General features: G+C 44.3%; 1 protein-coding gene and 1 long non-coding RNA gene across 5 annotated transcripts in view; both read right to left on the bottom strand.

The window, feature by feature from the left end:
- STXBP5L (syntaxin binding protein 5 like) overlaps positions 1-2011 on the bottom strand; it is a 207431-nt gene extending 205420 nt beyond the window's left edge. For all 4 annotated transcript variants that reach the window (XM_037387448.1, XM_037387449.1, XM_037387450.1 and 1 more), the window contains exon 1: positions 1788-2011. In XM_037387448.1, the coding sequence (XP_037243345.1) occupies positions 1788-1985 (198 nt within the window). In that variant the 5' untranslated portion in view covers positions 1986-2011. The remainder of the gene's footprint in view (positions 1-1787) is intronic.
- A 3547-nt stretch (positions 2012-5558) lies between these two features.
- The window catches only part of LOC119147958, a 29903-nt gene continuing 23421 nt past the window's right edge, over positions 5559-12040 (bottom strand). Inside the window, exon 3 of the long non-coding RNA XR_005104250.1 lies at positions 5559-5854. This is a non-coding gene — a long non-coding RNA (uncharacterized LOC119147958). The remainder of the gene's footprint in view (positions 5855-12040) is intronic.

Below are 12040 nucleotides of genomic sequence, written 5' to 3'. Positions count from 1 at the left end.
TTCAAGTAATATCAAGCCAAAGAAGGGAAATAATGGAGATTAGGCAGAAAATTAATTTATTTTCATCTAATGTTGTCTATTTTTGCAAAAATATACTTGACAAAATAAAAACGTATCATGCTAAATACACATCTTTGTCCCTGTCAAATTACTTTAACATGAAGAACCATGTTGAGTTTTAGTCTTTCTTAGAAATCTCGGGATGTCAGACTTTCTAATGATATTTTAATGTATCTTCATTATTTGCATTACATTTTTACTGAAGTGACAAAAATGGGAAATTGCTGTACTGAATACCTGGTGTTTCACAAAATTACTGTGTAAATATGCAAAAGGAGTCGAATTCAACCTTGAGAAACAGGTATGATTCTAATGCACTGATCACCAGCACTCTGTATTACAGAGTAATTTGACTCAAAAGGTCTGAATGTGTTTTGGTTCAGGATGGCAAAGACCTGTAAAGCCTGCAGAAATTAGTATTATGTGGAACCTATTCCAAAGGTCTCTGACTCTTTAAGTCATGGGAGTGCACCCTTCTTCCCCTGAACTCTGTAAGAGTGTTGACACTAGCTGTAGCTGAAAACCAAATAGAATTAGAATCATGGTATCTGACATCAGGAAAGCTGTGTGCAGACCTGGTCCTTGTGAAGCACACAAACTGTCTCACAGGCTTGTTGTGTTTGTTTATATTTCTTCCTAAATCACAAAAAGAAATGAGAATGTGCTGGCCGTGACCTAAATTACAAACCAATTGATATCTGGCTAATAAAATTAAAGTATACTTAAGAGGTGAAGTTCATCTACTCTTAATAATGTAAATTGCACTAATTAAAAATTCTGGGTTTGAAGCTTCTAAGCAAAACAAATAATGAAATAAAACTTCTAGTAAAGCCAACATAATTAATGTTGAAGTTAAAGGTAACAGCAGAGGAGCATAATATAATCTCTCCTTTTGTTTTTGGTCTTCATTACAAAGCATGATTTTCATATTCCAGGGTTGGTCAGAAGTACCAAACAATTTGTACTGATTTTTGCTTGTGCATTTAAGAACACCACTGAAAGCTTTGTTGCAAAAAACAGACATAAAACATAAGAGACACAGGGACATTTTACGCTTTGTACTCGGAGAAAATTCCCACTCAGGGACCTAACCAACACATAAAAACCAATGCCAAACAAATTTGGCAACTTTTGATATCTATGCGGTACCACTAAGTTTACTGACATATAATCATAATCTTCAGTACTAATGCTAAAAGAACACCCTGAATCTACATCCAGTCCCTGACAAATAATTGAAGTGCTAGGTTCCGTAATCCCTGCACTTTCTCTTATTTCTAGCTTGTGCCTTTTTCTTAAAAAAGGGAAGGAAAGGAAGAGAGGATGAGAAGAGTGGAGAGGGGAAGTAGATGTATACAATTCTGAATTTCTAATTACTTGTAAATGTTATCTGTATTAGCACCGACGGATTTGCTTTCCTGCCCACAAACTTAACAGTTTGGGGTCCAAGCGTGAAGTTAGGATTCGGCCCTGACTGCTGAAATAAATTTTTTTATGAATCTACTGGCCACCCCAACTCTGCAGCAGGAAGAAAAAAGCACCAAGATCTGTCTTTTCATACCAAAGTCCTTATACAACCACTGCAGTTCTCAAGTAAAAGGCTTACTGGTATCATGTTACTGCCCCCATGCACAAGACAGCTTTTGTTATTTCCATAGTAAAAAAAACCCAACCAACCAACAACCAAAAAACCCAAACAAAACCCAACAAAATATTACAGCCCTTACCTTACAAATTTGAAAATAATCTGAAGTGAGCGTCTCCTGGATCTCATCTCTGGGTGTCCCCGCAGCTCCTGCAGTCCCTCCGGGGTGCACGGAGCCACCGCCAGCCCCACTTCCACCACCACCGCCACCACCGCTGCTTCCACCAGGGGACGAGGCGGTTAAACCATCCAAAACTTTGCGAAAATTAAATTTCTTCATTTTGGAAAAATCTTTCGGCAGATTTGGGAGGGGAGAAAGGATGTGCCGTGACACATCCAGCTACATGTAGCGAAAGAGAAAGTCTTTAATGGTCCTCTGAGTGAGGCAGCACTTTAAGTCTCTCGTACCGGAGTGTCAATATTAGGTATAATTGATTGAAAAATAGAAAGGCTTCATTTTGTCAGACGTAAAAGCTACCTGGAAAGGTCCTTTTAAAAAATAAATAATGAAAAAAAAAATCCACAAGCAGCAAAACTAAGATTTACGTTCAAACACAGAACAATGGAACAACCGCCATCGGGTCCTCTCACAAAATCCACATTTAGCAGTGATTAAAACCGAAAAGTAAACAAAAAATTCAAGCCGCCATCCAAACCAGTAGTCTCCATCTCTCTACCTTTTCTGCCTAAGCTCTGCCTTCGGTACTTGGTTATTTTAACAAAACTACAACAATCCGGCTACGTTCAGCTTCCCGCTCCCCTCCAGCCCTGCCAGCCAGGGGCAGCGCTGCCGCCAGCACCCGGGGGCGCGGGCTCCGCTCCTCTCCCCGCCGCCGCCGCCGCGGCTCCCGCTCTCGGGCCGCCTGCCCGCCGCTGCAAGTGCCGGCAGCTGCGGCTGCCCCCGACTCTCCCCTCCCCGCCCCGGGCTCCCGTACGGGAGGGTGCCCGCCCGCCCCACGGCGGGGTGGGAGCCCCTCACCTCCCGCGCCTCCCCCCCGCGCCGCCCCGGCCGCCGTTCCGTGAGTAACGCGCGACCCGCGCCGCCTCAGCCAGCCCGGTCGTCCCGCGCTGACCACCTGTGCCGTCCCTGAGGTAACGGACCCCACTTCAGCCCCCCCGCCCGTCGCGGTCACCGAGCCTGTGCCGTCGCCGTCCCCCCGGGGCCGCTCCAGGGGGGACCGGGCTCCCTCGGAGGGGGTAACCGCGCGTCCGCTCGCTCTGAGGCGACGGTTCCCAACGGCCCCCGGGCGCCTCTGTGCCTGGCAGGGTGGGGGGAGGGCAGGAGAGGAGCGGGGCAGGTGCAAGGAGAGCGGCAGCACTTCTCCGCCGCTCAGTACCGTTCTCCGAGGTACTGAAACCTCCGCCGGCGGCGGCGGCAGTCGCAGCTCCTCCTCCTCCGCCACCACCGCCGCCACCACCTCCTCCGCCCCCTCCTCCTCCTCCTCCTCCCCCCCTCAGCTCACCCTCCACGCCCCGCCCTGCCCACCGCACCAGCGCGCAACCGGGCGCCTGCCCCCAGCCCCAGCCCCACTGCGGGGGCGGGGCAAAGGTTGGTGATTGACAGCAGCAGCAGGTTCCGATTGGTTGCTGAGGGCAAGTTGCGTGGATGTGAATGGCCGGAGCGGGGAGGCGGGCGGGGACTACTTTCACCGGCAGGCGGAGCCATCAGGCCGATACTTTTGCTACGCACGGATGAACCGCCGCTACGATCCGCGGCTTCTTATTGGGACGCTGCATAAATGGACACGCGCTCCCGCCAATGGAAAAAGGCTGCACCGGCAAGTTGCAAGCCGTGTGTGCGGAGCCCGGGGGCGGGGCCAGGCGCGTGGCGGAGCACCTGCGGGGGCGGGGCCGACGGCCCCGCCCCACTGCGGCGGGAGCTGAAGCGGCAGCGGCCCCCAGCGCTGCGGACGGGCCGGGGGGGGGAGCGCTCCTTGTGACGGGGGCCTGGGGGCCGGGGAGGGGTGGGGGGAGCGGGGCTGGCAGGATGGACGCAGCCCGCCTTAGTTCGTATCCGTGGAGAGCGCTGAAGTCGGTTTCTCAGCCCCCGCGGAAGGCCAGGCACCCCCCCTGTGTCGGCGGTGCTGGCGGTGTGACAGAGCGAGGCCCTGAGGGAGCCGGAGCCTCCATTTCCCGCCGGGGCGAGAGCGCGGGGGGGTCCGGCCCATCGGCTGGCACGTTCCGCCCGGCACCTCAGATACGCGCCCCCTTTTCCTTCCCCAGAGGAATATCGTAACCCAGGGCTGCCCCTCCGGGCTTGCTCCGAGTCGGGGAACTTGGCGTGGGACGGCTCTCGGGCTTCCAAGTGGGGGGCCGCTAGCTGTGCGGGGTCTCGGCGGGAAGGTTAGGCAGTGAGGGGCAAGCGAGGCAGCTGCTAACAGTGACTCACGGCACAGCGCTGCTAACATGGTTGGAAGCTTGGAACCGACAGAAATGGTGTAAGAAGCAAACTTGTTCTCCACGGTACTAAATACACAGCATCTTGTATAATAAAACCATTGAAGTGATGCACATTGGTCACCTCATTTTGCAAATTCTTCAGGAGTGCTTAGTATAGTTCTGATACCCGCTCTAATACCTAATCTGTTTTTTTGTAGGTCACAGTTCTGTGAAGCACGGCAAGAGTGTTTATTTTATGCTGAGCTCCATACATACATTTTTTCCCCCACTTGAGCTCATCCCTGTGTGCTCACAGGTACTCCCCATCTGAACGATAAAAAGATCGCAGCAAAGTTCAAAGCATAACTGTAGCTTTGCTTACGTCCCCATGAAAAATAAAGGGTACATTGCTGATGAAACTGGAAAGGTTGATAGGTTTCTGTAGTCGGCAAAAGAGGAACAGATCTTTGTATGAGACACAAGAGATGAGGACTGTGGCTAGGAGGCAGAAATGAAAAAGGATGGAACTGAGTAAGCAAATCTGTGAAGATGTAAGTGCAGGGTTTTGGAGAATAAGGAGAAGTCAAAACCCAATTGAAGCTGTTTGAAAAATGTCATGTCCTACTGATACTACATTCACCACAGGCAGTGCAAGTGGGAGAAAACAAAAAGCTAACAAAGGCCAAAAGAAAGATAACAACATGTATTGTAAAAAGGAAAGGGAAAGATAAGGTTAAAAATGAAAAGAAAATGTCACGGACAGACTTGCAAAACAGAATAGACTGGGAGTTGGGGGTGCTAGAGGAACTAAATCTGATAACATAATGGTCTCACAGTTCTAGGGAGGACAGAGATAAGAGGGTTAGTTTTAAATGAAGAAAAGGAAGGACCAAAATTAGAAAAATTATAAAAGCCTTTGGAAGTAGAATAAGATGCAGACATTTTTGGAATATCAATAACATTTGTCTTTCAGAGAATCAGTATGAAGAGCTGGGTATTGATGATTTAGATAGTACCTCAGAGTACCCAAAAGGGCAAGGATCCTCACACTGCCAATGTGCTGTTAGGAAAACAAACATGGGGAAAAAAAGCAAAACCAGATACTGCCTAGCAAAACATTGAGCAGTCCTGTTTAAAAACACCACCTGAGAGAAATACATTGGTTCACTACTTATGCATGTAAGGCATGTAGGTCCCTTTTGAAAATTTTCCTCTAGGCTGAACACAAATCCAGAAGCAGAGACAGTGGTGTAAATAGGAGTTGTGGAATGGTACAAAGGGAGACGGGACAGTGCAGGACACAGGAATACTCAGTAATAGTGATGATGTGCACAGGAAGGAGTCCCATTGAATGACATAGCCGGTGAGGAGTTTTGTTGTTTAAAAAAATAAAAGAAGAAAGAAAAGAAAAAGGAAAAATGTGATTTTGACACAGAAAAAGACATTTTATTTTTGTTTAGTGAAGAAAGGCATAAACAGGTGAGGCATTCAGTTGCTGGTTTGCACTGTGTTTAGATGGTACTGATGTTTAGTAGGACACTTCTGAGGCTGCATAGTTTTGACACCAAGAGTTTTAACAGTAGGTTTGTAAAATGATGACAATGTGGAAAGATTTTAGGTGTTAAATTGATACATAACTAATTAAAGAAGACATCCCAGTGCATTGTGGGATATATGTATCTGAGTCTCTATTTTCGATAGTAAGGGGAGAATATATTCTTGAGTGTTTTCTTCTGGATAGTATCTTTTAAATTGATCAGTCATCTTGTTCTGCAAGGTCAAACAGAAACCAAGTTTTAAAAGGGTAACAGTTTGCTAGCCAGATTTTGCTGAGAAAGAAAGCATCTTTAACAGTTTACACCATCAAAATTAGAATGAACTCTCATTTTGATTTTTGCTTAGGTAAGCTTGTGACAACTTGTCACCTAAAAAGATTGTTCAGAATCAAACCTAGCAAAGGAGACTAATATTAATTCAGCATTATCTAATCTCAGACCTATTCAAGAGTTGACCCAGAACATGGAGAATCAAGAAAGGTACTTATATCAGCTGACCAGAAAGTGATAGTAGTGGAGATTGTATATGCTTTGTATATGACTGATCATTGATGTTCTGGTCAGTTCTCTTATGGGTATTTTTGCTTACCTCATCTGGCTTTCTCGTTTTAATTTTCAATAGCAAATTCTGCTGCAGCCAATGGGCTAGAATTTCCTGACTTTGTAAAGCTGCGAATGTATTTTCATTTCAGGCTTGTATTGTTGGCAGTTTAAATAAAGACATGTAGAAGTGTGTAATAAGTGGTAGTTTCACAGTTTACACTTTTTACATGATTCGTACTACTCTTTTCAATAATACATGAATCAGTAGTTTAGATCGATGACCCTTGAGAGAAATCATTGTATGCTCCTCAGCAGCTGGCTAGACCACAGCCTTGCACCTATACCCTGCAAGAACCCCTGTGCTTCTGCAGAACTGAAGAGAAAGGATGTAATCAAATACCAGAAATACATTTATGCCAATGCAGGCAAAAATGTGACTTTCCATAGCTGCCCATTCCTCATTAGACTTCGGGACATTTGCCAACATTATCCATGTTTCTATGTAATTCCAGAACATCAAATGGCAGCAAGCATAGTGTTCCTGCCTGCAGAGCCCCACTAAAAATATCCCCAGTCAGTGCTGAGTATCTGGTTAGAACAGCTTGCTGAACTCTATCAATTAGCCAGATCTTAATCTATTTAATGTGTTTTATTAAGGCTATATAATGCTAATGTTTTAATCAAAATGTCAAGCAGTACTAAATCAAATTCATTAGGAAGGTCCAAGTCTATCACATCCATGTGGTTACCTTGATCAAACGAACCTGTAATCTCATCAAAAAGTGAAGTCAGGCCTGCTTGTCAAGACTTGTTTCCATAAAGCCATGTGGACTTGCTTTCATTATATTCCTACCCTTTAACTCCTTATTGATTGAATCACACATAACATGACTGCTTTAATTCACACAACATCACTGTTCTGTCTAGGATTACTTAGGATGCCAGGTCTATTATTACCTTGGTCATTCTGCTTGATTCTTGGAATAACATGAGATTTCCTTTGGCCCTTTGAATTTGGAGCTGTATTCAGAGCTGTTAAAAATTATCATCAGAGAGCTGGAAGTCTCCTACTATTTTAGGATCTTTGGATACTCAGGTGCCACACAGACTGCTGACTGAAAAACGGCAGTGCCATTTTCATCCTCCATAGGTGTTAATGGATAGAAAAATAATTCATCATCCTCATGTAATATTAATACATTATCCTTTTTTTTTTCTGATCTGCACAAGTGCAGAATATAAATATTTACCATAACAATTAGATGTTTTATGCATGCTTGGAGACCAGATTTCTTAATGAAGAAGCTGTGACAAGGTGGGATGCATCTGTACAAAACTGAGAATGTGATTTTGTAGTAAGAACTCCATTTTGCACAAGTACAGGTGTACATTAGCCCACGGATAGATTTACCTGTTACAGCCTGAGGTCATGCATTCCCATTGCTGTTAAAAAAAGGTCCTGCATCTACTTGAGCCCTTGCGGTTTTTGCCCCTTCAGCAATAAATTAATTTGATAGGACAGTCAATAGTTTTCTTTTGGTTGAATGAGCTGGATTAGCTCTACACAGGGTCAGACGAGGACCAGAGCCAGTGCAAAGAAAGGCAGAGCTATAGGCCTGGACAGAAAGATGAGGGCAGCCTCCCTTCTGCTAAACTTCGTTCATCTCCAAAATACCACGTAACTTCATCACCACGGTGGCCTATTGAGCTATATTCTAAATATATGCCCTACCCAGGAAGGGCTGCGTATGTCAGTGAAGAACTATCACAAGCTACCTAAACAGCAGTTGGGAGCATAACATTTTGACTAGTTTTTACAGACCGACCTGTTGCAGCAGAGCTGTGTATTTCTTGCAGAAGGTTCTCCCGAGGCTAAGGTAGGACTCAACCTAGATTTGGTTGCTCTGGAAGCAGGGATCTTTTTTAACAGATTGTGGGATACAGGCTGTAACAGAAGCCACAGAAGATTTAAAGCCTCCGTCATTATTATCTGCACAGCAGCTATTTGCTGTATCTTTACTAGAGCAAATATGCAAAAATCTGGAACGTCTAATCAGGATAACTTGAGTTCAAGTCATGACAATGTGGGGCCTTTCCTGGGACACAAAACTGGTCTAAGAGGCTGGGTAAATACTAGGGTAATTAATATATGCCATATACCATGTTGCCACAGATTTCTTATCAGCCTTTATTGTAGTTCTCAGGTTGACTTTTTGGTCTTCTCTCTGCAGCCAGCTTGTCGTGTATTCCATGCACAGTTTTCCAGTTCTTCCTCTTAAGCCCTTTTCTGAATACTTCATTTTATAGATCACTGTCTGTCACATAGCTTAGCTACCTCTTTCCCCTCTTACCCCTTCAGTAAGAATTAGACAAAACTGTCTGCCTTTCCCAGGTCCTGCTATGAGCCAGGCTATTTGAACTCCTAACGACCCAGGTTTACAATCCAGCCTGTGCATATCTGATGCATCTAGAGGTGTAATGGTTCATTAACATATTTTTAGTAACTGGCACAGATTGTCAGAAAGCAGAGCTGTTATTTTCTTACTCTGAAGTTTTAATTTCCACCAAGCGTATGTCTGACTTTTGATCAATGTGTACCTGCCTTTTCTGAATTTTTTGCAAAGTATTTTCATTGATGACTTTTCCATTCTGAACATTTTCATCTTCTCTAGTAGCTGCAGAACAGCAGGAACTGATGCCTTTTCCAGGTCAGTTGTTACTGTTTTCCAGAACAGCTTTCCAAAATAAGGCAGCGATGAAAACGGGATAGCCACTAGCCTTCCAGTAGAAAGAAAGGTTAGTGGTCCTTGACCACATGTGTACCTGTCCAGGTGATACATAGCCAGATCACCAAACTGACTAATCACACTCCCAAACACGTTAGCAAGAGATCACAGATTTCCAAGTCATCAAAGATAAGCTTTCAGATAAGCAACTTAAAGCATTAGTTGAGCATGTTAGATAATCTACTGTATTTAAATCCCTTGAGAGAAGATCTTTTATTAAAGCAGAACCAGTAAGAGCTTTGGCAAATCAGGGAGACTGTAATTCACAGTGAATATTCTTTTTGTTGTCAGCTTCACTACAAATTTGACGTTTTATGCCTTTTCCCATTATTGCTGTGAGTGTTTTGCAAATTATCACTGGCATTTGAAGTGACAGCTAATGTATTCCAAATTGTTAGTTCATTTTACTAGATTCTGCACTAACAAAGGTCTCAATTAGGACTGGGCTACTTGTCTTGGTTGCTTTCAAACCCACACAGTCTTGCAAGTTTGAAACATAATCTTTGAATTCATATTCCACTTGCAGGAGACTATAAAATAGCATGAGGAGTTAGAAAGAAAAAAAAATATTAATGAGCCTACACTTGCTCTATAGAAAAGCCATCAGCACAGTTTGCATTTTTGGGGAGTTTCTTCCAATACTTACAGAAAAGAGACTTCTTTTTAGCTGGGGAAAATTTCAGCTGCCCTTCAATATCCTTCAGTTTAAATTATAGGGTAAAAAGGTCCATTCACTCAAACTGATGTGATGAATCATAGGAACCATAAATATAATGTGTCAGTTCACAAAACATCAGATACCACATCCTTGGTCTCTGATGCAAAGATGTCTTCACAGAAAAGCCTAGACCTGCTATAACCTTGGTCCAGAAGCAGGTGACTGGCCTTTCATATAGATGGCCTTAAATTTAATGTAGATACTTGCATAAAAGAAGAGTTGAAAATATGAAGACACAGAGAGAAAAGAAGAGCAAAAGGAAAATGGAGCCCACATTCCAGTATTTCAATCCTTCTGTCACTGAAAGCATTCAGTTTTATGTCTGCATCTTTCATTTTTAACAATTTAGATGTTCTGTAAATACATTACTATTGACCCGCAAGACCAATACACTTGTCTCTTCCAGGCTAAGCAATACTTCATAATAAACAGCCTCATCAGAAGACTCCAGGGAAGAAATGCTACCTGCTGTCTGACTTTCAACACTTTTTTGAAGTCTGTGAAGAAAAGCTAGCTAATGCTGTACAGCATCACCTCCATCCCCCAAACCAGGACCACATCCTGACCACAGCCAGGTCCTTCCTTGCAGAAGGATGCAAACCACCTGATCAGCTGTCTAAGGGTTATGTCAGGCTGAGCTACTCTGTGGGTGAATTTGATCACTGCGATGGCTCTTATGCCTTGCTTTCCCCCTCCCTGCATCATGCCTTTTTTCCCCTTTAATCTTAATTTAAGAACAAATTGAAGGCAGATCGGACCATTCTGTCTCCTCTCAAGTATCCTACGAAATATTCCATCCTACTCTCAATGCTTCATTGAAAGAAAGCCTGGCAGAAACGTTAGCAAATGAAAATCCAATCAGTCTTAGAAGTTAAAAAAAATGTTTCTTCATGCCAGGAATGACAGCTGTATTATTCCTCAGCCCTTGTTCTGTCTCTCAGTCAGGGATTTTCTTTAGGCCGTCGTGATACATCAAATAGGAATTTGGTATGTACCGCCTGGATTGGATTGAGTTGTCTTTAGGGGCTTTGAATCCTTGCTGTCCCATCCTCATCCATCAGGTAGTGGACATTTGCAGAGTGCTTTTCCAGCTAAGAAGTTAGTGCAGTGCTACATAATGCTGAACATAAAGCCTGTCCCTCTGCAATTTGTGTGCTGTGCGTAATCCTATAAATGACTACTTTTTCAAGCACTGAAGGAAACGAGAATGCCCACTACCCGCCTCAGGCCCAGATTTGAGCTTAACTCTTCAGCGTGTAATCACTGTATTTTATTTATGGTGACAGGAATAATTTGTTCTCCAGTTCAGAAGCTCAAAACAGTGTTCAAGTATTTGTAAAGATATGGTAATAAATGTCTAAATGTAAGTTAAAATAAGAAATGTTTGCTTTGAAAATATCAAAATTATTTTTTTCAAAATGTTGCTTGCCTTTTGTTTGTACTAAACCCATCACTAAACCTGACATATTCATTCAGCCTTCCCATTGACTCAAACTAGTCCAAAATGACTGTCACTGACCTCCACTGCTGTCCTGTATAAAGGATTTGCCAGTGACTCAGGTCTGTTCAACTCCAGCTTCACTTCTTTCATTTAAAAAACACCAGAGAACTCGGGTTTATGACATTTTGAGGGACAGTCTGCAGCTGGGTTGTGCCGGGCTCCCTGTTCCACTGCACTCCACAGGAAGGCATCTCAAGCAAAAGATGGCCAAAGAATATTCTCATCTAAGGAAAAACAAAGTAGGAGCCAGGATGCCCTGATTGCTTACCTCATCACTCGGGTGGCTGTTTCAATTTCTTCATACTAACCAAGGTTTCATTTCTGCTATATAGGAGAGGATATCTGTTCTCCTCACCTCACCTGCTCACGGTGGTCGTGTTGTTTCTGTTCCCCTAACGTCTGACCAGACGATCTTACATACCGTGGATCTCTAGACCACACAACTGAGTGAAGGAAACATTGGTGGTCCATTGGTTCTGCTGCAGGACTGAATCTGGACATGAGGAAGGACCTGTCTGAACTGATGTTTAGGGAGGAGCATGAGGGCTTCTCCATCTGAGGGACAAAAAGAAGCAGCAAAGCCCAGAAAGCAGAAGCAGGGGGCTGCTGCACAGGTCTGGGGGCTGCTGCACAGGTCTGGGGGATGCAGCTGCCCTGCAGAACTGAAGCACAGAGCAAGTCTCATGCTCTTGGCCAGAAAGGGACAATGTGTCCACCGGGCTTCACCTCTGAACCTGATGGGAATGAGGTTCTCAAGCTCAGGCAGTAGCTATGGCCACTTGGTTGGGCTGGGGAGTTACAGTTAGTGGGTGAGCAAGTCTGAGAGGGAGAGCTTAATACTGGCCAGACCGT

This window comes from Falco rusticolus, chromosome 5 (genome assembly GCF_015220075.1).
Source record: "Falco rusticolus isolate bFalRus1 chromosome 5, bFalRus1.pri, whole genome shotgun sequence".
Taxonomy (NCBI): Eukaryota; Metazoa; Chordata; class Aves; order Falconiformes; family Falconidae; genus Falco; species Falco rusticolus.
This window is presented reverse-complemented; position numbering and strand designations above follow the sequence as displayed.